This window comes from Carcharodon carcharias, chromosome 17 (assembly GCF_017639515.1).
Source record: "Carcharodon carcharias isolate sCarCar2 chromosome 17, sCarCar2.pri, whole genome shotgun sequence".
NCBI classification, from domain to species: domain Eukaryota; kingdom Metazoa; phylum Chordata; class Chondrichthyes; order Lamniformes; family Lamnidae; genus Carcharodon; species Carcharodon carcharias.
This window is the reverse complement of record NC_054483.1, coordinates 17,070,420-17,097,860: the sequence shown is the minus strand read 5'-3', so window position 1 is coordinate 17,097,860 and position 27,441 is coordinate 17,070,420. Positions and strand designations below refer to the sequence as shown.

At 41.6% G+C, this 27,441-nt stretch overlaps 2 protein-coding genes across 6 annotated transcripts; one reads left to right on the top strand and one right to left on the bottom strand.

Annotated features, from left to right (window-relative positions):
* Positions 1–8,370, bottom strand: LOC121289754 (inositol 1,4,5-trisphosphate receptor-interacting protein-like). Of its 3 annotated transcripts, none has more exons than XM_041209472.1 (2): positions 8,065–8,370; positions 1–3,201 (listed from the first exon to the last, which is right to left on the bottom strand). In XM_041209472.1, exon 2 carries the CDS (start codon positions 3,198–3,200, stop codon positions 1,584–1,586), a length of 1,617 nt encoding a protein of 538 aa, XP_041065406.1. In that variant the 5' UTR covers position 3,201; positions 8,065–8,370; the 3' UTR covers positions 1–1,583. The 3 variants fall into 3 exon arrangements, with proteins under 3 accessions (XP_041065406.1, XP_041065407.1, XP_041065408.1); XM_041209473.1 differs by having other exon boundaries at positions 8,202–8,370; XM_041209474.1 differs by lacking the exon at positions 8,065–8,370 and adding an exon at positions 7,789–7,871.
* Positions 8,371–27,441, top strand: LOC121289755 (gamma-glutamyl hydrolase). Of its 3 annotated transcripts, none has more exons than XM_041209476.1 (9): positions 8,371–8,526; positions 10,655–10,769; positions 11,845–11,895; positions 13,113–13,197; positions 15,311–15,449; positions 19,040–19,146; positions 21,830–21,923; positions 25,608–25,745; positions 26,833–27,441. In XM_041209476.1, exons 1-9 carry the CDS (start codon positions 8,430–8,432, stop codon positions 26,946–26,948), a joined length of 942 nt encoding a protein of 313 aa, XP_041065410.1. In that variant the 5' UTR covers positions 8,371–8,429; the 3' UTR covers positions 26,949–27,441. The 3 variants fall into 3 exon arrangements, with proteins under 3 accessions (XP_041065410.1, XP_041065411.1, XP_041065412.1); XM_041209477.1 differs by having other exon boundaries at positions 25,608–25,702; positions 26,833–27,004; XM_041209478.1 differs by lacking the exon at positions 25,608–25,745.

Here is a 27,441-nt window from a genome sequence, read left to right as displayed (position 1 = left end):
TCTGTTTGAAAATATATGTTTATTCATTGTAAAACAAGAATGTACAATAGAATAGAAAACACCCTATTATACATATTACACTCAAACACTGCATGTTTTAAAAATGACCATGGATGAATGCCCAAGGCCACTAACACAAAGTATCAAGTTGAAAAGAGTAACAAAAATGGTAATGAATTTATTTCCAAAATTGTTAAATTGTAAAAAGAATAGAAAAGTGAAAAGAAATCCAGTTTTTTAAGATTTTAGAAAATTCCGAGTTAGCCTGACAGATTGGGATGAATTTTCATTTCAATGTGGTGAGGAAACAAGGAATAGGGTGTTGTAGTTAGAACAAAAGCACATTCAGAAGGAGTGTCGACTGATTATGTAAACAAAATGGGGAGAAGAAAGATGACAGCAGGCTGGAGGTAAGAGGGATCAGTGGTGAACAGTACAACTTTTTAAAATTTGTTCAGGAATGAGAGGTTGGGAAATATAGAATATAGGAAATATGCCTGAAATATGGAGAATTGTTCTATCCCTGGGTGGTCTTAGGTTTCAAGTTTAGGCCTGCCCACCTCCATTCCTACAAATGAGTAGCAGTGCATCTCCAAGAGCTCAACTCACCAGCATCCAACAGGATGCACATCCACTGGATCCTCAAGAAGGGAAAAACATCCAGTTGAAGAGCACATTTTAAAATCCTCACTGTGTTCTTGCCCACATGTCACTGTTATTACAGATTGCACCCTATCCCTGTGATTTAGAAATACCAGCAGAAATGTAGAAATCCAGTGAGAAAAAAGTCAAGCTCTACAAATATCAGCAGCTTCCTTAAGTCTTCCCCATTGGGAATATAAAGATCAGTTTCTAGTTCAAATCTTTGCAGTGATGTTTCATGACTTGTGTATAAATTATGAGAATGACAACCCAGCATCCCAAAGGACTTGATCTATTTAATCGTGGGAGGATCAGCCTTTTTCTTAAAAACAGTACATTCCTGATGAACTCTTAATCACTGCATCAGTATCTCTGCATGGCAGTGAGTAAGTCTGGATTGTTATTTTTGCTCAGCTTGGTTTGGTTTAAATTTTGGCAATATCCACCTTTGCACCAAGGCACTGCAACAAAATAACTGGGACTGACTAGATTTACCCCTTGGCAAATTATTTAGGAATGACTGGACTGCTCACTGCCTGCTCATCCCATTTGGAACAATGAGGTCAGTTCAGGTGTCCACCATTACATTTTGAACCGGGAGGGTGACTCACAAGCGGACATCTGAGCAATTGTGGAAATCCTCAGTGTACAGCGACTTTTAACAGCTTTGCAACTTCAAGATGTTCAAATAGGTATTCTGAATGCATTGTGAGGGCAGAAGGTGAAAGTGAAGACTCAATCTATCAAGAAACACAAACCCATGTTTCCGTGAGGAAAATGTGTGACAATAAAATAGCATCAAAAATATGACCATGTATTAAAGAAGAGAAACAAATAGCATGTAAAAACACATCTAAAATGTACTATTAATGAAACTGTAAATATTACATATCTGTTAAATAATTCTGCTCCCAACCTAGGAGCAACTGCTCTGTTTTCAGTCAGCTGACTGTACTATCTTTAATGCATTCCATCATTAAAGGACCCATGTCTCTTAATATTTTCTGATATTCCATAAGTGCCTGACCGTAAGAGTCACGCTGTGTTACAAAGGACCGGAAGAGGTTTATGGGCTCTGCGTACAGAAGCATTTCTGGAATTCCCATTTGCTTTGGAAAAGTCTGATTTCCAATCATAAATCGGTAAAGCCGTTTCTCATCCAAGCATTTTCCAAGATACTTCAAAATGTCTCTGAGCCTATGTTCCAGGTGACACTCATGCCAGTTTGAATATGGCTGACTTAACAACAGATGCATAAGGACAGTCTTAAAAAAGTAGGACCCAAGAATGTTCCGCTGGTCTGGAGAGCTATGGAGCTTTTCAGTTAGAAAGGTCAATATTTGAAGGCACTTGAGGTGACAACTGTTTTTGGGAACGCTTTTTGCCATGATTTTCAGAAATCTGTACTCGCAGACAGCACAGGATATGTGCCAGTAGGTGGTGGACGGCACTGTATTCTTGGTGTAATCAGGAAAGCTGGATACGAGATAGACGTCTGAATCCTTCAGCCTCACAGCAGGGAAGGCTTTAATGTAGATGTTTCGTCCCGACTGATACTGGACTTTTAAACCACAGCAACCAGTAATATTGTGGAAGGAAAGATCAAAATCATACTTATGACAAACTTTGTTCCAGGATTTTGCTAGTGCAACCCGGAACCATTTCAGTACTTTCTTGTAGTCCAAATACCACTCAGAACACACGATGGAAGCCAGGCAATTGGCACGAACATCAGCTTCAAACCTTTTACTGTGAATAAGACAAAGAACATCTCCTTCAAGTTCAGTACTTTTACATAGGCAGCCCAAGTCAGCACTGCCTGGTGTTACCATAACAATCCGGCCGTAACTTTGCTTATCAGGTGGGAGATCACAACAGCAGATCTCTGGTTTAAAGGAATATCCATCTTGAAGAAAAATTGGAACCAAAATATCATACACTGAGGGCGTCTTACAGCCCCATTTCTCAAACTGACTACCAATGCCTACACAGTCTTCAAGGATCAGCTCAGAATCCCATTGGCAAATATTCCTACAGGCTTCCAAGAGGTTGTCCACAAAACTTTCTACAAATTCACACGTCTGCATTGGCTCTTGACTTACATTCTGAATACATGTATTATAAAATTGATCCAGTACAGATTTGTCAGGAATATTCAAAATGTTGCTATAAATTCTTTGAGGAAATTCGTTTTCCTTCTCCCCTTCCTCCTCTTCCTCACTGTGAGAGTCCTGTGGTGTATGTGGCCACGTGTCCTGTCTCCACAGTTCCAAGAACAGAATTGTGACCATCAGGAGAATATTCCAGGTGTTCCAATCTATCTGTGTTGAGTTTTCTGCTTTTGCAAATGTTTTGACTTTCATTTCCTGCTCAGGATTATTCTTCTCATCCACTTCTTTCTGGAGCCGTTCCATCTCCAGCTTATACTTGTCCTCCTGCTCCTTCATCCTTGACTGGACCTCTTCACTCTCAACTTCATCACTCAGGAGGCGGGGATGGTACAAACTTCCCGTGATCACCAGGAGGCACACGCTGAAAAGCCCTATTACTGCTGGCATCCTATAAACAATAAGCAGAGAACAGATGTTCAGAAGATGTGTAATTCACAGGGGGAACAGCATTAGTACATCTTTCCGAGTCTGAGCCCCTACTGAGAGACATTGCAAGTGTTTCAATAATTCATCCTCCTTCACTGTTTTGTCATACACACGGCTTCCTTTCCTGTCCTATACAGCCTCAAGCTGTCTCATAGGATTAGATGAGTGGGCAGCAATTATTGAACCCTGGGCATTGATGGCGTCACTTGCACCACAAGTTGAGGGCCTCGCCCACCAGCCATACATAGTTAGAAATAGTAGAACACAAATTAAAAAATGAATTGCTGAAAAATCATAGCTGGCACAAACAATTTCCTGATCTGCACTGGAATGGCAAATGTAGGAAAATCATTCCTAAGAGGTCAGGGACTGCAAAAGTATAACTATATCACAACACCAAGTATGCAAATACTCTCTCTTCTAGGAAACACAGGAAGAATCCCATTTGTACAGGTTTGGTTTATATTATAATATTTTGGCCAGTTTGCTCTGGACTGTGATTGAGGAATCTAATAATTGAAGTGCAGGGCACCTCTATTGTAAAGAGTAGAAAAGGTCACAACTCGCGATGAGGTAATGCCAAACTTACACTTAAAACACCTGTAATTTACATGAGGAAGGAAACACAGTAAGGAGCTCCACAATTGTTAATTCTTGAGAACAAATGAGTTAGAGTAGAAACACTACATGAATCTTGATTTTAAAACCCTGAGGATGTCGGGAGGAGGAAGCTAGTACAAGGCAGGATAGCTAGGAACAAGGCAGGAAAGGGAAGAGACCTGACCAGCGAACTATAAATAAAATATAAACAAGATAGACTGCAGTGGAGATGGGGAGGGAGGTAGGAAGGTGTTGTGGGTGGGGGGTGGGGGGTGTGTGTGTGTGTGGGGTGGTGGGGTGTGTGGTGGTACGGGACCAGACAAGAAGGATCATTAGTCAGACATATGAACTACGGTCCATCCAGCCTGTCCCAAACAACTGCAATGAGTTCTCATAATATATATGCTCCCCACCCAAAAGCCATATAAACTCTTGCCAAATGTAGAATAAAAACAAAAACTAAGGCTAATTATGGAGAATGTGCAAAATTCCTCCATTCATTTCTGACAACTCTCTGCCTATAGACAATCACAACTAATCTAGAAGAGCACTCTTACCCTGATTAATTTTACACAGGGCCTACCTTTTGTATGAGATGAACTCCGCCCTAGCCAGAAAGAGAATTAGCTCTCGCTGTTCTCTAGGAGAAGAGTTGCCTAAATGTCGATCAGAGTTCTGGCTTTATGTTACTTCATATTATAACTCCTTGTCCTCCCTAACTTATTTAGTTGAAATAAGCTGTGTATACAAACACAATGTATTCTCTTCATCATATTATAAACCTCGGTAAAAATCACCTCTTAGTACAGAGAATTGTGTTGATACATTTTGGTAGGGAGCGTGAGGGAGGCAATATATATAATTTTAAAAGGGATGCAGGAACAGTGTGACCTGAGGGTACCTGTACACAAATCTCTTAAAATGGCAGAACAAGTTGAAAAGCAAGGTTTAAAAGCGTGTGGGATCTTTGATTTCATTGACTTTATACTGGTTAGGCCTCAGCTGAAAGATTTTGCTCAGTTCTGGACACCAAACTTTAGGAAGGGTGTCAAGGGCTTGGAGAGGGTGCAGATGAGATTTTCCAGAATAGTACCAGGCATCGGAGACTTGTGTGCAGCCACAAGAGAAGCTGGAATTGTTCTCCTTGTAGCAGAGAAGATGAAGAAGTGATTCGATAAAGATGTTCAAGATCATAATTGGCTTTGATAGAGTAAATAACTTTTCAATAGCAAAAGGGTCAGTAACCAGCAGGTACAGATTCAAGGCGACTGGCAAAAGAATCAGAGGCAACCTGAGGAAACTTTTTTTTGCACCAGTAATGGTGATCATGAATGTACCACCTGGGAAATGGTGAGAGCAGATTCAATAGCAACTTTCAAAGGTGATAAATACTTGAAGGGGAAAACAGTTACATAACTATGGGGAAAAAGCAGGAGAGTGGGATTAATTGGACAGCTCTACTCAAGAGCTGCACAAGCATGATTGGCCAGATGGACCCCCTCTATGGCATATGTTAGTCAAATCTTCTGTAAAACACATGCTACCATCTCACTGTCACATCAGTGTTGGTCATGAACCTTTAGAGATCTATGCACTAGAACAGCCGCTCGACTTCTTCACCAGCTTCTGTACTTTTCCCTGAAGGGTATATATGCATGTTCATCGTTCACCCAGCCCACATGCAAAACTGTACCTTTCAAAGGTAAACATTATTTACCAATCACTCGCTCAATCTAGCACATCCAGATCTACCTTAGTAGGACTAACTCCTGCTCATACTTTACTATCAAATTTACAGATCGTCTCCTCAACACCTAGATCTGGATCATGAATAATGGTGAATTGCTGTCCCAACACAATTCCATGGAACAGCACCAAAGCCTGGACTCCAGGCAGATACAAATTCATGTACAACCAATTTCTTCCTATGACTTTCAGCCAGTTCTCAATCCAGTGCAGTAAATTGACACTCATCCCCAAGGCTTTCATCTTGTAATATGTCCTGTGTGTCAAAATGTTTTTGGAAATCTAGGCAGTTAATATCTGCTAGGCTTGCCTCATCTATTTCCTTGGTGATTTGTCAAAATATATAACTGACTTTATAAAATAGGACCTTCCATTTTTGAAGCTGTGTCAGGTGTCCCTAATGCTTCCCTCTCTATCCAAATAATCATATGTTGATTCTCTCCAGCATCTTCCCTATTGCTGACATAAAACTAGTGGGCCAATAGTTAGCTGGAACCAGCTTATTGTTTTAAATCTTGGGACTAAATGAATCTCCTTCCAGTCAAAGGAAACAGTCCCAGGCTCCGACCTATTGAACATCCTGGAAGAGGCTTCCAATCTTCCCAAGAAACCTCAGGTGGATATCATCTGGATGTGCTGCCCTATATATGTTCAGAGTTTCGAATTCTATCTAAAATAATATGTTCATCTATGTTAATATTACATTTTATTATTGAATGCTGTCAGTCAAGCTTTATCTTAAAGAGTGAAGACCAATGCAATTTCCTCATTTCGTATGTCCGCCATGCCCAACGAATCCTTACGAACCTGTCCTGAAATATTTTTCAATGGCCCCAAATAGTTTTCTGACTCTTGACGTAACTGACAAAAGCTTTTCCATTATTTTCACAATTGACTACCATCCTCTTTCCCATGAGCTGATCTAATAAAGGACTTAGTTTTCTCTAACTGTCCCCTAATCTGTTTTGTTTGGTTTGGTTTTCGGTGACTTTGATCCATATAAACTTTTATTTTACATTGTATTTGTCTGTGACCTGACCAGTCAGCCACCATGACTTGTCTTTAAAACCATACTTCCTTCTTTTGACTTTAGGCACATATTTGTCTGCCACATTTCCAAAACTTTGCTTTGAAAAACTTAACCATTTATATTCTATACCAGTTTCATCACCACTTAGACTTTCATGCCTTTGCGAGCAAAGTGAGAGAGATATTACCAGAAGTTAGGTATTCCCAAACACGGGAGCAGCATTCAACAGCACTTTTACATTTTAATGACAGCATCTCTGATCAGCTGTTTCTTTGTACTCAGCTGGACGTGAAGCCCATTACAAGACTCGTAGTCATTCTGCTGTCACAAAAAAGATGGTGTAAAATGTAGAATAAGCTCTTCCAAAGTCAGTATTCTAAAAAGAATGGACATGAATATTTTGTTTTAAGAAACTTTGGAGAAACAGCCACTGAGTAAGGGAGGCCTACTTAATCTAGTCTTGAAAATAGATATAAAAATTACAAAGAAGCATGGCATGAGGAGCAAGTAGCTCACTCCTCAAAAAGTTGAGGAAAAGTCAACTCCTGGAGAGACTGAAATGACATGAGTGGGAAATTCTGCCAACATCATAACCTTTTATGTTCCTTGATTATATTCTCAGCAAAACTAAATAAAAAAATGCATTGTCCTCCAGGGTAGGGAGAAAACACGACTATTGTCCAATAGAAATTCTTAACTAGTCTCAAGTGTGGGCTATAGCAACATCATTTTAGCCACATGCATTGCAATTTGAGAAAAAAATCCTGACTTATAATCAGGGATACAGGTACAGGCACATCAGTAACCTTGAAAGAAGCATTCACAAGCAAAAACTACTTGTGCTCTGCTTTGTCTCTGACCATTTTACTAATACAGATTAAAGTAGAAATGCTATACTAATAAGAATGGCGATTGCATGCCCTAGGATCGTGTCCATTATTCGTTTTTTAAAATAAAGTGTACTAATCAGAAATGATGAGTTACATCTGGATTCCCAGTTGAATGGACAACACTGGAATGAATACACCCTGGAATGAATACACAATGAAAAGTGCTGCTTCGTCTCCTAGACTATAAGGAAATTGGGGACGTATAAATCGCAGTTCAGGAGTTATGCTGAGGGTGGAAGGGGTGGAACCCCCCCCACCCACCACAACCAACCAACCAACTTACCCCCCCCGCCCCCAGGTTCCCTTTGGTGCAGTATTGGGTTGCGGGAGGGGAGGTCCAGCAGTTGTTCAATGGGTGTTGTGTCTGGAATGCGAGCACAGGATGCCTCTGGGGAAGAAAGTAAAAGTAAAGTTTCAGGCTTCCCTCTCTGCAAGGAAGAGCTGGGATAATTCTGGGAAAGGGGAACATCCTCAGTTTGGTCCGACGCAGTTGCATGGGGCTCTGTATTGAAGCTGAGGAAGCCGCACTCCTGGTGGAAGCCACCCCCTCAGCCCTTACCTGTTCACTTCTGGCCCCTTAGCCCTCTTCACATGGTGCTGGGGCCTCGCTGCACTGGCGGCGCTGCTTAGTTTAGGCTGCCATGTCTAGGAAGCGCCTCCTCTCCCTGTGCTCATACCGCTGAGGCAGGACAATACCTTCCCCTGTGACGCCACTCGCCAGGCCAGGTTGGCTCCCCAAGCAGCTCAGGGATGCCGGCTTAACCTCCCCCAGCACCAACAGCGAGGGCCAGGCAGCGCAGCTGGGGTCTCCCTCCTTACACCGGTAGTCCGCAGTGGAATGTGAGTGGCCGCCGTCTTCCGGGTTTCACATTTACCCCCCCACCCCCCCGGCTGGAAATCTCCCGCCCAGTCAGTAACATCATCATGGCTCAGACTGTGCTGTTGTTGGTGCTGCTCCTGTTCGGCTGCAGCTCTTTCCCCAGGCTTCACACTCTGAAAATCAACCAGAGACCCATTATCGGTGAGTCTTGCCCTGTCAGCGTCCCTCGACTTATATAATTTTTTTTTCGGCGGCGAACTTCCTCTTCTCTCCTTGTGATACAGATCTCTTTCACCCCCCCCCCCCCCGCAATTCTCAACCCAAGTGCCCTGAAAGAGGCAGTCAGCCGCATTTTCCCTCCTGAACATCTCGGCAGCCGGAGCAAACTCATTGCCGTGGACCATCTTAGCTGAATTTAATGTGTCAACAAGACAGCAAAAATCAGCTCTTTAGCTGCCCCTTCACTCAGGAGGAAGTATCGCTGAAAACATTAATGGTCCAATTAAACCAAAAGATGTTCTCAACAAAACGGCCCTTAATTCCCTTTTTCGTGTTTGTGATACAGTTAATCTGCTGTGCCCATCGGCGCAGAAGCCCTCAAATTTTGGTTGGCTGCTTAATGGGATAGAAAAATGAGAGTGACAGGGCAATGCAACAGATCGCCTTCCCAAACCGTCAAAGACACGGGCCATAGGACAACGAAGCATCCAGCCTTCACAACTCTAATTACTGATCTCAAAACAGTTGATGTGCTTTAGTCGGCCTCAGCACCCCTGGTTTCTTCATCCTCCTCCACTTCCTGTTTTTCATTGGTACTGTCCTTCCCTGATAGCACTGTGCATAAGGAATCTGAGCCAGAGTATTTCTGACAATGGTTTATCTTCCCACCCTTGTATTCTCAGCTCTGGAGTTCCCTGAGGGTCCATCCTTGGCCCCCTTCTCTTCATCTACGTACTGTGCTTTGGTGATCCTATCTGCAGACATAGGGTCAGCTTTCATACATGCAGAGTTGATACCTCTTCACCCATGTTGCTGTATTGTCAGACTGCGGTGAAGCCGTCGACTTTAACTTCAATTTGTTGTTGGATTTGTCAAGGACAAGTCGTGTTCAACACATTAAATGCCAGAGATGTAGGCTTTTTAACAAGTGTTAAGTAAGTTGGAAACAGGGAGCTTGTTAGGCTGGAGCCATGTTTTTCTAGATTTATAAAATGTATGATTTTAACATGGGCGTGAGCAACATAACATTAAAACTTGAAGATAAGAAACGTAGGGGTTGGGAAACTGAGGAGAAATCCAAAACCTAAGGAGGCATTGAACTGGAAAGTGCTGCCACCTTTTAATGACGTGCACACTGCTGCTCTATTTCAAATCTTGCATTTCCTTTCCCTATTCTTAGTTCATTAGTTAACAATTTTGAACACTGTGGTAGATCTGCTACCTATCTGCCCATCCTACCAGCCTTTCTATATCCTCCTGGAGTACTGTGCAGTTTTTCTCTCCACATTTAAGGAAGGATATACTTGCATTGGAGACGGTACACCAGCGGGTCACTGGGCTGAGAGATTTGTCCTATGATGAAAGGCTGAGTAAATTGGGCCGATATTCTCTGGAGTTTAGAAGACTGAGAGGTGATCTCATTGAAACAGACAAGATTCTGAAGGAGCTTGACAGGGTAGTTTGTTTCTGCTGGCTGGGAAATCTAAAACATGGGTGGCACAGGCTCGGGATAAGGTATCGATCATTTAGGACTGAGATGAGAAAGTTCTTCACTCAAGGAGGACTGAATCTTTGTAATTCTCGACTTCAGAGGTTTGTGCATTCTTCATTGCTGAATATATTTAGGCATGAGATAGACAGAGTTTTGATCACTCAGGTAATCAAGGAATAATGGGGAGCAGGCAGGAAAGTGGAGGTAAGGCAGAAGATCAGCTGTGAATGTATTAAACGACAGAGCAGGCTCGAGGACCCTGTTCTGTTGAAGGGTCAAGAGGACTCGAAACGTCAACTCTTTTCTTCTCCGCCGATGCTGCCAGACCTGCTGAGTTTTTCCAGGTAATTCTGTTTTTGTCGAGGACCCATATGGTCTACTCCAGCTCCTATTCCTTCTGATCTTATGCTCTCTGAATAATAATTTTTTTCAGTGTGGGGAATTTCTTTTACTCGAATCTATTTTGGGTAGGATGCTGCCTATACAACTGTAACATGAAGTATTTGAATCTTTGAGGTAAAAAGGGAAAATCTGAAAAATAAAATGAACAACCCTGCATCCCAGTGCACTGCTACGTTTATTCTCCCTTAAATGTGATCTATGTTTTGTCCCCCACAGGGATATTGGCCCAGGAAACATTTGATGCAGGTCTTCTTCGGTATGGGAAGACGTACATTGCTGCACCCTATGTCAAGTATCTGGAGTCGGCTGGCTGCAGAGTGGTACCAGTCAGGTATTCCTTCAATTCATTCATAGCTCTAGCGGCAGCTATAATAAGCAAACGGGATAGAATTGGTTGAGCCACAGACCAGTGACGCTCTGGTTGGCTCGGACTCACCCACAGGAACATATCAGTTTTCTTTGGCACACTATGGTCAATGTAATTTTCAATATGTGAGTGTGGTAGAACTGAAGATGACATTATTTTGCTTACATATACATCTTTTCTTAATCAATAGTAAGGCTACCACAGTGCCCTTAAACCAACTCGGTGGAAATCAGTCAGCATTCCTTGTGTTATAGCAATGACTACAGTTTAACAAGTATTTCATTAGTCGTGGAGCATTTTAGGGAGCCTTGAGATTGTGAATGGCAAGATGTAAGTGCAATTAATTAGCTTGCTTTCATTCTTTTCTCAAAAACCACGAGGACAATGTATTGAAGGCTGCCTAACATTTTTCTGAATTCATTCACAGGATGTGGGTATTGCAAGTGAGGCTAGTATTTGTTGACCATCCCAAATTGCCCTTGAGAAGATGCTTGAGAGCCACCTTTTTGAGTACAACAGAATGGCTTGTTAGGCTGTTTCAGAAGTAGTTAACAGTCAACCACGTTGTTGTAGCCCTGGAGTCACATATAGATCTTCCCTAAAGGACCATACGGGTTTTTAAGACAATCCTGTAGTTTCATGATCACTATTCCTGACACTGATTCTAGATTTATAAAGTTAATTGAATTTAAATTTCTCAGTTGCCATGGTGGAATTAGAACATGTGTCTCCAGGTCATTTGTTTGGCCTCTGGATTACTAATCCAGGAACTAGCACTGTTCTACTGTAACTCCATGTGTACCTGTGAAACTATATGCCAGCAAGAGCTCATGGCTTCATAAAGGAGATAAAGTTGTTGGAGGAAAAAGAAAAACAATCTAGTAATTGTAAAATTTTGGAGATTTTTACTACAGGAAGCCAAAGACATAGGCTGCTGTCGTTGTAATAAAGGAAAAGATGTGAAGTACATCAGATGTCTTTGCTGTGCCAGCTTTAAAAACTTTAATCTGAAATATATTTTCTTTTCTTTTGGACACAGGTTGAATCTGACAAATGACGAATATGAAAAGATTTTCTATTCAATCAATGGGTAAGTAAATAACAATTTAACCCCCTTGTAAGTGGTGAGGCTGTCAGACTCTAGCTGCCGGATTTCAAGTGCAGAGAGAACCTGCCGCTATGTGAATGAGTTAATACCTAAACCATCATCAAAGCCTATTGGAATCTTAGTCCACGTTTTGACATTAACAATTATTCCTGCTGTGTTGGTACAAGAATGTAGTCCATTAAAACCCTGAGCCTATTTTCTATGTTGTTCCCTCCATTGAATGGATACACATCATTGTAGTAAGATCATTGAATACACAGAACAGAAATTCTTTGCTGATCACCCTCAGCATTAGGGTGCTTCATGTGGCATCAGCGGCCAAGGTTAGAGAAAGAAAAATCAGCTCATGTTCCTACTCTTGATTGCTTACGGAACTTTGTTAGTCACAGAATGAGGGCATGATCCAGCTCCTACAAACAGAGATACTCTAATAGTCACTGTTAAGACTTAGAATTACAAAGAATATGCAGCACAGAAATAGGCCAATTGACCCAAGAAGCTGGTGCTGCTTCATGCAAATCTCCTTCCATTCCGAACATTGCACTTTAGCTATTCAGGATATCTTTCTCTTCCCTTTTCTCTCATGCACTCAACTAGTTCTTTTCTGAAAGGGTCAAAGATATAAGGCAGTGAACCACTGCATGTGGTAGCAAGTCCACATTCTAATGACTCTCTCTGTAAATATATTTCTCCTTATTTCCCCACTGGATTTATTAGCAACTGTTTTGTTTTTATGGCCCCTGGTTTTGGATTCTTCCAATATTGATTGTGGGATAAATATTGGGCAGGACACTTGGAGACACCTGCTTTTCTTCAAAGTAGAGCCTTGGGATCTTTTATGCGGAGAGATGGGACTTTGGTTTAATGTCTCATCAATGCATTACTCCCTCAGCTCTGCACTGGGGTGTCGGCCTGGAATATGTGCTCATGTCTCTGAAGTGGATCTTGAACCCACAAGCTTCTGACTCCAGAGACAAGAAGCATTCCATCAGACAAGCCACAGCTGGCACTTCATTATATGAATAATTTTGTGAATACATACAATTAATGTTATGACTCCTAATATTTTGAGGAGTAAGAACTGCCACCCTCTAACACATCAAAGAAATTATAACCCCTGTAAAGGGGCTATTGGGAGGAAGGAAAAAGGAAAATGCTGCACAACATGTTCCACCACCCATCTCCCTTTCCTTTCCCAGTATTATATTCCCTGGTGGATCATCTGATTTGAAGACATCAGCTTTTGCCAAGGCTGCAAAGAAATTTTATGAGCTTGCATTGAAGGTAGGTCTGAACAACATGTCCTTGTACTGAATTTCCCCTTCACCAAATAAACAAGACTTGTCTGCCACCCCAACCCTTCTGCATGTTAAATTATATCATGTTTCTCCCCTCTTCCCCCATACTCTTCCCCTGGATGTTGCTAATAAAGTCTAGCATGAGAAGCTTGTCACAGGAATTGATTTGGTTTGGTGTGGCAAGATGCAACAAGTCGCTTTATGTTAATCTGGCAATTTTCTTTCCTGGAACAGAAGTTGTTATCATTGCAGCCCGATGCTGTCATCAGAACAACAGCAACAACTTATACTTATATGGTGTTGTTAACATAATAAAAACATCTCAGGTGCTTCACAGGGGCATTATAGAACAAAGTAATGTCAGCAAGCCACATAAAGAAATATTAGGGCAGAGGTAGATTTTAAGGAGTTTCTTAAAGGAGGAAAGGGAGGTAGAAAGCTGAGAGATTCAGGGAGCCAATTCAGAGCTTGGGGCTGAAGCAGCGTGGCCACCAATGATGGAGCAGTTAAAACTGAGACGCTCAAGAGGCCAGAATTGGAACAGTGCAGATATCTCGGTTGGGGGGGGGGGTGGTGTGAAGTGTTGTGGTGCCTGTCACATTCTGGTTAGGGACCGTTAACATTTAAAAATAAATCCGAACATCTTGTTTTAACCAAAACTACGCCACAAGACCTCACTTTTTTGTAACAAAAACAAGCTTTCTTGAATATAAAAGAAGTAAACAAAACAAACACTATTAATTCAATGGTATGGTTTTCACTACTGATGTGTGCTTTCATCTTTAAGCCTTACTTCTTCTGGAGAATTTTCTTAGAAGACACATCAATCTTACAGTTATTTACTTCTGTACGGAACCTCCCCCACACCCTTCCCCCACCATAAGTCTTCTGGAGAATTCTCTTCAGCTCCAGCTATTCTCAGAGGTAAAACTTTCATTTACCATTTCTTGACTGCGGATGCCTCGGGCCTCTGTCCTGGTTACTTTTCAGTATTTCCAAGCTAACTCAGCTGATTATTTCGCAATAAGACACTGTGAGGCCCACTGCAGATTCTTCCACTAGCTTCAAACTAGGCACTCTTCCAGCTTCTGTTTCCTCAAAAGGTTCAAACTGAGGTTAAGCCTTAACTGCATTCCACACAGTTAATGATGACATTATTTCTTTTCTCTGCTTACATTGCAGGTTTATCTAACTGTCATTTACTTGGGCTAACTTCTCTCAGTGAGCTACAAACTGCATCAGGTCCAAGTTTCAACTAACTCTCTCAGCAACCACCCAGATAAACTGAAACCAAAGAAACTTCCTAAGCCTGCTTCAGGCTGTCCTCAAACCAACCTTTAAGTTAATTATCCTAATTTACAATTTATGCTTTGATTTGTTGAAGGAAATGGGTTTTACAACCTTTCAGGGTTTACTGAATGCTTTTAAATTAATTTAACTGCTAACTCCCTAAATTAAAACATCTCTCTTGCAAGCATTGTAAACATCATGTCTCCAGCTCTTTAGCTAAGTAAGCCCATCTGCTGTTTTATCTCTTCTGTTCTGACTTTATTAAACAAACATGGGTCACCTTTTGAACTGCCATTTCCTGAGATTTTCCTGGCAATCTCTAAAGCCGGAATTGTAATTACCTTGCCTTTCCATCTGTTAACATCTTAAGGCAACATGGCCCCAACCTTTTAAATGGAATAGGTTCCAAGCTTGCTTTAACTGCACTTATCCCATTTTTCACAGTTAAATTTTTTTTTAGGAATTAAAGTTTATATTCCAAAATGCAGATGATCTGAAATATGCAACAGGCTGGAGGAGATTACAAAGATAGGGAGGGGCGAGGCAGTTGGAATTTGGTAAAAAGGGATGAAAATTTTCAAATGGCTTTGTTTATCTGGGAGCCAGTATAACTAAGCGAGCACACGGACGATGGATGAACAGGACTTGGTGCAAGTTAGGACATGAGCAGTAGATGACCTCCAGTTTACAGAAGTTGAACATGGCAGGCCACAAGCAACGTGTTTGAATAGCCAAGTTTGGAGATAACAGGTGTGGATGATCATGTTTTTTATACTTTGTTTCATGCTGTTTCTATGTTATTACTGCAGGCATTTGATGCTGGTGATTATTTTCCAATATGGGGAACCTGTCTGGGACTTCAGTTACTGTCTGTGCTTACTGCTGGGAAGAACCTGCTCACAAATACTGACTCGGAAAACATTGCTCTCGCACTAAATCTGACTAATGGTAGGAGTACTTTGTGACAGAGTATTATGACTTGGGGATTACAACGTAAAGAGGATTTGGTAGTAATGTGTTGCATTACAAATTTAAGCAGGTTTATATCAGATGTACAACACTGGTACAGCACAGTTTTATGTCTTGTGTACATGCGAAGCAAGTTGTATGGTTAGAATAAGTCTGCATCAGCTTGGGTCAGTTGGTAAGACTCATAGGGCGGATGATTATCATTTGAGTGTATTATCTCAGTTGACTTGTGTTTATAATTAAGCGGAAGTGTTGTATTGTGAGAGGTGCCATCTTTCAGATGAGAGGTGAATGAGTCCTGCCCACCAGGATGTTAAATACACTATCTGTAGAACAAAAACATTCCCTCTTCAACTTGTGTCATGAAATAGCAAGTTATCTCATTCCTGTTGGTGGGTTATTGCTGGCGCTAAGTGGCAGCATTTAGCTGCATAACAATGGTCAATGAATTCTGAAAATGATTTCACGATGCGATGTGCTTTGAGATATTTCTATGTGATAAGGTATCACATAAGTACAAACACTGTCATAGTAATAAAAACAAAAGTACCTGAAAAAACTCAGCAGGTCTAACAGCATCTGCGGAGAGGGATACAGTTGATGTTTTGAGTCCGTATGACCCTTCATCAGAACTAAGACATATAGAAATAAGATGAAATATAAGCTAGTCGAAGGGGGTGGGACAGGAGACTCGATAGGGGGCCAGTGATAGGTGAAGGCCAAGAAGAGACTGCCAAAGATGTCATAGACAAAAGGACAAAGGGGTGTTAACGGTGGTGATATTATCTAAAAGATGTGCTATTGGGGACATTAAGGGAAGCAAGCTAATAGATGGCCTGAGTGCAGGTGGGGTGGGGGGAAGGGATCGAAATGGACTAAAAGGTGGAGATGAAACAATAGATCGAAATAAATTTTAAAATAGGAGGGAAGAGAAAAAAATAGTTGTAAAAAAATAATAATTATAAATTATTGGGCAAAGGAGGGTCGGAAAGGGGGCAGGGATGGAGGAGAGAGTTCATGATCTGAAATTGTTGAACTCAGTATTAAGTCCGGAAGGCTGTAGAGTGCCTAGTTGGAAGATGAGGTGCTGTTCCTCCAGTTTGCGATGAGCTTCACGGAACATTGCAGCAGGCCAAGGATGGACATGTGTGTATGAGAGCAGGGTGGTGTGTTGAAATAGCAAGCGACAGGGAGGTCTGGGTCTTGCTTGCGGACAGACCGAAGGTGTTCCATAAAGTGGTCACCCAGTCTGTGTTTGGTCTCTCCAATGTAGAGGAGACCCCATTGGGAGCAGCAAATGCAGTAGACTAAATTGAGGGAAGTGCAAGTTAAGTGCTGCTTCACTTGAAAGGAGTATTTGAGTCCTTGAACGGTGAGGAGGGGGGAATTAAAGGGGCAGGTGTTGCACCTTCTGCGGTTGCATGGGAAGGTGCCATGGGAGGGGGTTGAGGTGTAGGGGGAGATGGAGGAGTGGACCAGGGTGTCCCAGAGGGAATGATCCATGCGCAAAGCCGCCAGGAGGGGTGAAGGGAAGATGTGTTTGGTAGTGGCATCATGCTGGAGTTGGCGGAAATGGCGGAGGATGATCCTTTGAATGTGGAGGCTGGTGGGGTGATAAGTGAGGACAAGGGGGACCCTATCGGGGTTCTGGGAGTGAGAGGAAGGTGTGAGGGCAGATGCACGGGAGATGGGCCGGACACGGTTGAGGGCCCTGTCAACCACTGTGGGTGGAAAACCTCGGTTAAGGAAGTAGGAAGACATGTCAGAGGAACTGCCTTGGAAAGTGGCATCATCAGAACAGATGTGACGGAGGTGAAGGAACTGAGAGAATGGGATGGAGTCCTTACAGGAAGCGGGGTGTGAGGAGCTGTAGTCGAGGTAGCTGTGGGAGTCAGTAGGCTTGTAATGAATATTGAACAGTCTATCACCAGAAATTGAGACTGAGAGGTCAAGGAAGGGAAGGGAAGTGTCAGTGATGGACCACGTGAAAATGATGGAGGGGTGGAAATTGGAAACAAAATTAATAAATTTTTCCAGATCCAGACGAGAGTATGTAGTGGCACCTAAGCAGACATCGATGTTCTGGAGGAAGACTTGTGGGAGGGGTCCTGAGTAGGACTGGAACAAGGAATGTTCCATATACCCCATAAAGAGACAGCCATAACTGGAGCCCATGTGGGTACCCATAGCCACACCTTTTATTTGGAGGAAGTGAGACGAGTTTAAGGAGAAATTGTTCAGCAAGAGAACATGTTCAGCTAGACGGAGGAGAGTGGTGGTGGATGGGGATTGTTCGGGCCTCTGTTCGAGGAAGAAGCGGAGAGCCCTCAGACCATCCTGGTGGGGGATGGAGGTGTCGAGGGATTGGACATCCATGGTGAAGTGGAGGCAGTTGGGGCCAGGGAACTGGAAATTGTTGATATGATGTAGGGCATGAGAGGAATCGCGGATATAGGTGGGCAGAGACTGGACAAGGGGAGAGAGAATGGAGTCAAGATAGCAAGAAATGAGTTCCATGGGGCAGGAACAGGCTGATATGATCTGTCTGCCGGGACAGTCCTGTTTGTGGAATTTGGGTAGGAGGTAGAAGCAGGCCGTCTGAGGTTGGGAGATTGTGAGGTTGGAAGCTGTGGAGGGAAGATCTCCAGAGGAGATGAGGTCAGTGACAATCTTGGAAACAATGGCTTGATGTTCAGTGGTGGGGTCATGGTCAAGAGGGAGATAGGAGGAAGTGTCGGCTAGTTGACGCTCAGCCTCTGTGAGTACAGGTCAGTGCGCCAGACAACAATAGCACCACCCTTGTCAGCATCTTTGATGACAAAGTCAGGGTTGGACCTGAGAGAACGGAGTGCGGCAATTTCAGAAAGAGACAGGTTAGAATGGCTGAGAAGAGCAGAGAAATCGAGACTGCTGATGTCACGCCGACAGTTCTCAATGAAAAGACCACGTCAACTGTATCCCTCCACAGCTGCTGTCAGACTTGCTGAGTTTTTCCAGGTATTTTTGTTTTTGTTCTAGGTTTCCGGCATCCACAGTATTTTGCTTTTATCTTACTGTTGTACTAATGTTCATTAAAATAGAGTGAGAGAAATGTTGGTTCATTCTGCACTAAGTTGCTTATGTGAGTCATGCCAATGAGATTCAAGAAGTCCCCTCTGCAGGGATGATGTAAATACCAAGTACTTTCTGCCGGTACAAACTGCGGGGAAAATTGATGCCAGACTGGGTCTAAGCTACAGTTCAAGGCAGCAATGCTGGACTTTCTCTTCTGTTTTCCTAAGAAGCCATCAGTGTAAGTCTTTGCTTGAATATCATGGGATCTTTCCCAAGGCCAACTCGTGGCTGAGATCAGCAAATTTGTCTCTTTGGACAATCTGGACTTCTGTTTAAAGGGCCAATGGGTTAGTGCTATCAATTTAAAAAGTTGCAAATGTGGGTCTATTTGTCTATTATTATTCAAACCAAGCAAATAAAATATTTTCTTTTCACCAAAACATTCTCTCTCATGAGAGATTGATTTCTGATCATTTGAATTTAATTTTAACTCCATTTCTCTCTCTCCCCTGCAGCTGCTGCCTCTAGTAAAATGTTTCAGAAATTTCCTCCAGATGTGTACCAAGCTTTATGCAATGAACCACTCACTGGGAACTTCCATAGCTTTTCTATTTCTGTGAAGGTAGTATTTTTCATGTTGTTCAGTGTGTCATTGTGTGCATTGCAATCAGCAGAGAGGATGTGAAATTGCCTGAGAATGAGGTTCAATAAAGGTTGACTAGATTAATTCCAGGGATGAGAGGGTTGGCCTATGAGGAGAGATTGAGCATAAAGAGCTGATAGTCTCTTGCATTTAGAAGAGTGAGAGTGGATTTTGATAGGGTGGATAACCATTCTCTTTGGGAAAATATTCATTTGACAAAGGGTGTCATTGAGAAAAGGTTGAGGATTGACCTTGCTAGCATAGAGGAAATGTTAGGAAGAAGAGAGATTCCAAAATAAATTGGGTGGATGCAAGTCACCAATTGTCAGACTTTTTTTTTTTACAAAGATAGGTGCTCGCTCTAAGATATTGGATGTACTGGAAGAGGGACGCCTTGTGTTATAATGCGAAAATGGAAGACCAATATTTTCTTTGATTGCTTGTAATTACTTATCTATGGTAAAGAAGAAAATAAGTTTTGTTTAAAGAAAGGGGTATATGGGATCTATTAATGGTTGGTTGTATTATATAATGTGCGACCATACAGCTATTGAGTCATTATGGCACAGGAAGAGGTCATTTAGCCCATAGAGTCCAAGCCAGCTTTCTATAGAGCAGTCAAATCAGTCACATTCTCCTATTCTATCCCATAGTTTATTTCCAGCAAGGGGCCATCCCGTTTTGTTTTGAAATTATTGATCATCGCCACATCCACAACCCTTGAAGTCAGAGAGCTCCAGGTCATTACCACTAGGTGCGCAAAAGAGTTCCTCCTCACATCTCCTCTACCTGCCTTGTCCAAACCCTGAAATCTGTGCCTCCTAGTTATTGTGCCATCAGCTAATGGGAACAGCTTATCTTTGTCTACCTTAACTTTCATAAACTTATATGTCTGTCAAATGTCCCCTCACTCTCCTTTACTCCAGAGACAATAACTCCAACTCCTCCAGTGTAGCTAAAATCCCTCATCCCTGGAAACATTCTGGTAAATCTCGTCTCCACCATCTCAAGCCCTTTGCATCCTTACTAAAGTGTGGTGACCAGAACTGGACACACTATTCTAATCGTGGCTTAACCAGAATGTTATAAAGGTTCATTTTTCTCTAATAGATAATGAAAGAAAAATATATAACTTTGTTTGTTTTTGATTAGTTTGAAAGAATGTTCTTGTGTTTTCAAAACTTGTAATTTAAAGAAAAGAAGGGAATCTGTCAATGCCTTATTAATTACATTGTTAAGAAAAACAGATCATGGGTATTTGAACACAACAATTAATTAGGGATAGCTGGGACACTGGGGTATGTAATGAGTGTTGACACTGAACAAAGTCAGTAAACTCAGCAAGGAAAGGCTCTGTGTCTTAGTTTTGACTTCACCAACTGGCATGGATCCTATTAACAGATGCCGAGAGTCTGTTTCCCCTAGCTGGAGAGTCTAGGTAGCTTAATCTGAGAACAAGAAGTCGACCATTAAATCTCTTCGTTCATTTCTTCACTTTCAAGGTTGTGAAGCTTGGAATTTTTTTAAGTTCATTCATAGGATGTAGATGTCGCTTGCTCAGCCGTGCTGAGCTGCCTCCTTGAACCCCTGCAATCCATGTGGTATAGGTACACTCACAGTGCTATTAGGGAGGCAGTTTGACCCAGCGACAGTGAAGGAACAGTGATATACTTCCAAGTCAGGATGGTGAGTGGCATGGAGGGGAACTTGCAGGTGATGGTGTTCCCATATATCTGCTGCCCTTGTCCTTCTAGAAGGTAGTGGCTGTGGGTTTGGAAGGTGCTGTCTAAGGAAGCTTGGTGAGTTCCTGAAGTGCATCTTGTAGATGGTTGCCACTGTGCGTCAGTGGTGGAGGGAGGGAATGTTTGTGGACGAATCAAGTGAGCTGCTTTGTTCTGGATGGTGTCAAGCGTCTTGAGTGTTGTTGGAGCTGCATTCATCCAGGCAAATGGAGATTATTCCATCACACTCATGACTTGTGCCTTGTAGATGGTGGACAGGCTTTGTCAGGAGGTGAGTTACTCGCCGCAGCATTCCTAGCCTCTGACCTGCTCTTGTAGCATTATTTATGTGGCTAGTCCAGTTCACCTTCTGGTCAATGATAACCCCTAGGATGTTGATAGTGGAGGGCTCAAGACTGTGTACTCTAGAGGGCTGTTGAAATCAGTCAGTGAGCATGTTCTAGGTGAGATCTACAGATTTTTAAGGAACCGAGCAATAAGGAGATAATACGAAAAAGTGGAGTTGTGATTGAAGATTAGCCATTCTCCTGCTCCAATTTCTTAGGCTCTTTTGCATTCGGAAATGAGACAGGACATGTAATTATACCAGCCCATGATATGTATTTGTGTACAACTCATTGCTTTACTTACAGGGGAGTTAGATTTTGTAGAACAAAAGTATTATTCACGCACCCCAGCATCACTGAGGACAGAAGGGGGAAAAAACTGTGTAGGTTGAAAATAGAAGATTGCAAACATGTCCTGCATCAGTCAGTGAATGACTAGATAGAACAGGTTATTTTTCCAATTCTGAGTTAGTGGTGAGGAAGACCATTTAGCCCATTTAAATTTATCCATCTAGAAAGAACATAAAGCCCCTCCACCGCTGCAATTTCTTCCCTTTATTTACATTGTAATTTGATTGTCCTTTTATTTGACAGGCGTTTCTGGAAGATGAGAAACTGAGTAAATTCTATTCAATCCTGTCCACCAATAATGACAGAAAGGGTGTGGAGTTTGTATCTACTATGGAAGGTAGGTTGAACAGTGTGACTGCTATTGTACAATTAATATAACTGTGGCAAGAGCTGTATCGTGTACAAAAGAGCACTTTTTATCATTTGTTTAACCTCCATTTCCAGATGAAGAGGCCATCTCCAAATAAGGCATCCTCAAGGACACTGTTTAGCTAGTGGTTAAGTCATGTGTTTTCCTCTCATTGCTCTGTATAAATATCAAGCTCGTTTTAGAATCATGTTTCAGTTCTTTCAACTTGCTCTGTATAAATATCAAGCTCATTTTAGAATCATGTTTCAGTTCTTTCAACTTGTTACATTTCTTGTCACTTGGTTTAGTTAAACTTTACACATTCGTTCACATCCTCTTTTTATAGCCTTTTGCAAATGTTTGGCAAAATGTAACCATCAAAGATTGTTCCTTTTATGCCATTTTTTAAGAAAAATCATTGTCCTTAGCCTCTAATTGTGGAACATTTGTTTCTTGTGTTTATTTAAAAATGTTGTCACTTTGCTGAGTGACATCATTGATTGGGGTCAAGGTAACATGAAGTTTCAAGTTTTACATTTTCATTCCCAGTAACCTAGAACTGTAAAATTATTTGTGTTACTAGCTGGCGCCCCCCCTCCCTGTCCACCTTCCCGAATTGCGTGCCTTCACTAAAGTCAGCAGTAGGGCTGATCATGGGTATTAAATTTACTGAAAACCAATCAAGTGCCATGATTCTTGGCACAAAGAAACAAGTTCCAGCTCATCTTTCCAGTGCAAAAGTTAGGGGCCATTCCCACAAATGGATAGAACCTTCCAAATCTGCAACCTCTATGACCTAGGAGGACAAGGCAGATTCATGGGAACACCACCGCCTCCAAGTTCCCCTCCAAGCCACACACTATCCTGACTTGGAACCATTCCTTCCCTGTCACGGGGTCAAAACCCTGGAATTCACTTCTTTACAGCACTAACGGTGTTCCTACAACACATGGACTGCAACGGTTCAAGAAGGCAGCACCCATCACCTTCTCAAGGGCAATTAGGGATGCACAATAAATGCTGGCCCAGCCAGCGTCGTCCACATCCCGTGAAAGAATTAAAAAAAATGATGTGTTCTGGATTGGCTATGAAGTTTTGAATGAATACTTGTGTCATGAAAATATAATAATTTTCATAATATTATTGTGATTTATTGTTAAGGTGGGTTAATAGTGGGGTTTGGATTAGTTTCTTTATGTGGGTGGGTATGTGTGTGTGTGGGGGATTTAATTGAATTGGAGACAGCTGGTTGGAGCTTTTGAGGTATCAAAAGGAAAACTAGGTTTGAAATGCTAAATACATAAACATGGCTCAAGTTTTAGAATGTGAAGTGTAAAGAAAATTTGCATTTTTAGATAAATTAGGTTAGTTTGAATTTCAAAGAGATGGTAAGATGTTACACCTAGCCAAAAGAAGCTAAGCCAAGTAGTGTGTTTATTTTTCCCAATAATATGAGTACTATGAAAGATTTACATTATAAGAAAAGTAAAGTTGCAAAGGACATTGTGGAACAATGGAATTTGCATTAAAAAGGGAGAAACATGTATAAAGGAGATGAGGTGATGTGTAAGGGTGAAGGAATTCTAAGATCTAACACAAGTGTGAAAAGCCTCCAGTCTCTGCGCATCAGGTTGCTGTGTGCAGGAACTGAAGCTAACAAAACTCACTTTGAATACCACTGTCCAGGGTATTGTGTTGCTTTGCCTGGGTCTATTGAAATTTATTTGCTACCTTAATGGAAGTGTAACTGGGAGCCAGATTAATTAGGGGAGTTAGGAGTTAGTATTGTGGTAATTTGCAGTCCGATATGGGCTTAAAATCTTTTCTTTTATTAATAAATGTTTAATTTAGTTTTGTAAAAAAACCTCTAAGACTCGGTGGACTTAATACTACTGAATTCAAGGCACGCATCTCAAAATAAAATACAAATTGCAAAACCGCTGTGGCAGCTGTTTCAAGTTTCCCTCTGGGATTTGAGCAGCTCGGCATTTACCATCCACTGTGCCATAACAATTTGTTTTAATCTTCCCAAGTTCAAACTTTAAGACTGATGGTTACATAGCCCTGATTCCAATCAGCAGCAGAGCAAATGAAGGTGGCAAAGCATTGTTGATGTCAACTCTCTCAGTAGGTGGCTTGATGAGCATTTACCCATTTTTTTTGAGATTGTATTGGAGGTCCTCTTCATCCCAGTAACTGTGGATTCTCAGTTGTGATCTGCATTGAAACAAAACCCAGAAAGTCATAATTAAAAATCAGTGCAGTATGAACACCAGAATAAAGAATACTAGTATGCCTAGGGAAAGCTGACAGAATTGTAATCGATCAGATCAGGTTTAACCAGGAAAGATTGTTTACTTCTATATAAAGTGGTTTAAGGTAGAGATATTTCCATGGGCATCGGTAAAGTCATTTAGTCACCGGGATGAATTCAACACGTGGAGGAATTTTTAGCCACAGAGATCAGTGGCAGGCCCTATGTTGATTCCAAGTAACAGGTCAGCCCATTCTATCAGAGTGATGCCAGGGATGGCAGCCTTGGTTATTCTAGCCATTCTTCAATGATGAGTTCAGCCTCCCACTCAATATGTTCTTAGTGCAAGATCCAATGCATCTTGGTGGTATTAACAAGTGGGAACTTAACAGAATTTCAGCAGAAATTGTGGGAGTGGGGAAGGATTGTACCATACCTCTACCATTTATAACAGTTAAAAATTATATTAATTTATCTTTCTTCATTTTTATGCAATGGAGACCAATGTTCCCTCTAAGCTGTTCACGTTGGCGGCTATGCATCAGTCCGGAAGTTACGACACAGACCACTCACAAGTCATCCCCTTGACAGTGGAAAAAAGATATAAAGCTGCTGTACACTGAAACCACAACCCAAAAAAATAGAAGGGATGTTGATGGAGATCAATATTTCACAACCACTTCCACCCTAAGCTCCCATGATACAATGTGAGGATTGCCAATGTACATGTCAGTATAGCGTCATTCACAAATGGAAGGTAACGTTTCAGAGCAGGTTGGGATAGATCTGGTACGTTTAAGAAAAACAGAATATTAGGAGGGTGACTGTAAGACCTGTATAATATTTCTGCACAGGACACCCTTGCACTACACATAATTGAACCAGCAGAGGATAGATGAAGCAGGATGCTGTAAGGCAACAATCTTTTATATTAGGTATTGTGAATTTTGCTCAGTAACTACTGGCTCTTAGCAACTCTTATGATATGACTTCACATTGTCTCATGAAATGCTGTTTTATGAAGGACATGCACCATGTAACTGTTAGTCAAGTGCAGCTGTGTGTTATTGGCCTACTCTTTAAGACTTTTATTTAATCTAGTCAACCAGAGGCCAACTCCTCTTCAGCACTTCCTAAGGTTAACCTGAGAGTGATTTTTTTCTCTGAAGATTAGCAACTGCTTATGAACTGCTGGCTCATCCCAGGGTCAGAGAATCCTGCAGAAAATCACAGACTTTTTCCTTGTATTTTTAAAATAACTTTTCATTTGTAACATCTGAGCGGACCCATCACCAACAATTAACAATCTGTAATAAAGATGTATGGAATGGGGGAAATGAATAGCACCATGTGTCTGGTTATACATGTATAGTTGTACAGATTCTTAATGAGGATCTTTCATTTGTCAATCATTGCAGGCATCCTATATCCTTTCTATGGGGTCCAGTGGCATCCAGAAGTCAATCGCTTTCAGTGGCAGCGGAATTTAGCTTTCCCACACTCTCCGAATGCTGTAAAAGTCTCCTATTTCCTGTCCGATTTTTTTGTAAATGAAGGTACTTCTTTGTGGTTATGGAATGGTTGCAGCTCAGAAGAAAGCGGCATAAAAAAAATTTCTTCATGTTGCTTTTCATTCTTTTGCCAATCACCTTAAATCTATGTCCTCTGGTTCTTGACCCATCCGCCAATGGGTACAATTTTTTGGGGGGTGATACATGTAAAGTCATGATGTTTGAAAAATAAGATGTAACCTTTTGTGCAATGACTGATCATTTTGAGGTAGACGTGAAAAGTATTAACATTTTGTTACTGTCCCTCGGCCTGGACAGAGAATCCTCCCTTCCAACTCATTGCGGAGTCTGCCTTGCATTATATTCTGCATTCTTTGGTGAAAATTTGTATAACTAATCTCACTGAGTGACACTTGAATTTTGTCAATGTTCGCAATAGCTTATTTGTTCTATAGTGTTTAGGTTTACCATATGGACCAGGAAGACCCTAGATTTACTTCCTCATCTGTGTTAATTAGCTAATCTTCATCAGGTCAGGAGTAGGGATGATGCAGTTTTGAGGCAGCACCCCTTGGTTAAGGAGGGAAAGTGAACAAACATTTTGCTCCTGATCGCTGTCCACTGACTGTGCTGGAAAGTACTTGGATGTTGACATTGGATGAAAATAGGATCATACTCAACTCTAATTGTTCTGTGGTCAAAAAGCCTGCTGCCCCTCACTTTCATGCCTCAGACATGAAGATCATTTGGGGTTTGAGATGTTAGAGTGCAAATATACAGCACCCACAGTCACCTCCTAAGATTTCCACACATGTTCTTGAGTTAGTTGCTCTCCTCAAGACACTATTTACTTTGTGTTTTTAAGCCAGAGTTCAGAGAGAGAGAGGAAGTACTAGCTCTGTGCTTCCTGAGAATGGATCACAAGATGACAGAACTGATGATAATGCCAAGTGAATGTGTTATTGTTGCTGTCAGTCCCTGCAGCGAGAGTGGTAATCCTGCCGGCCATTTGTTCCAAGTGCCATTGCTTCCGTTTCTGATGTGAACCAGCTCCCAGGATGACAGTCTGTAGTTTTGATATGCTGCACTCTCAGCCTCCTTGTCAGTGATTATTTTTTGTGTTTGTTCACAGCCCGGAAGAACTTCCATCATTTCAAAAGCTTAGCGGAAGAGGAGGCAACTCTGATCTATAACTACAGTCCCCGCTATGTGCCTACATCCAGCTATATCCAGGTCTATTTTTTCTAAAGAAGTGCCAACAGGGAATTATTCGGTGCAGTAACTTAGGTGCAGTAAATTTAAGTAAATTCTGGCAGAAAACAGTATTTTCAACCCACAACCACACTGATCTGCTTGGAGATAAGGAAGCAGTCTGGCCATCAGCAAGACCAGAAGCAGAGTGTGAACTTAAGACTGCATTTCCCTCATACTGGGGGAAAAGTAAGTTTTAGCATCTAGCAAACAACTAGTTTGTCAACTTATGAAGATTACTTGCAAAATTTGAAGATATTTAACGTTCTTCCTCTGGGTGAGGGAATCCACCTTATTGTTTTATCTCCTACTACATTACAGCATTGAATACACTGAATTGTAAAGCAATTTGAGATGTCCAGTGGTTGTGAAAAGCCCTATTAAAAAAAGCAAGTCTTTCTTATACATCATACATTTATTTTATACATACAATTATGCATCATTTCTACAATATCTGACAAAATTGTTTCAATAAATAGTCTTTCCACAA

What these genes read in the sequence shown, in the direction of transcription:
- LOC121289754 (XM_041209472.1), bottom strand. Translation starts at nt 3,200, where the DNA reads ATGCCAGCAGTAATAGGGCTTTTCAGCGTGTGCCTCCTGGTGATCACG.
- LOC121289755 (XM_041209476.1), top strand. Translation starts at nt 8,430, where the DNA reads ATGGCTCAGACTGTGCTGTTGTTGGTGCTGCTCCTGTTCGGCTGCAGC. An exon ending in TGCAGAGTGGTACCAGTCAG is followed by an intron (nt 10,770 to 11,844) that starts GTATTCCTTCAA and finishes TTTTGGACACAG; the next exon opens with GTTGAATCTGACAAATGACG. An exon ending in CGCACTAAATCTGACTAATG is followed by an intron (nt 15,450 to 19,039) that starts GTAGGAGTACTT and finishes TCTCCCCTGCAG; the next exon opens with CTGCTGCCTCTAGTAAAATG.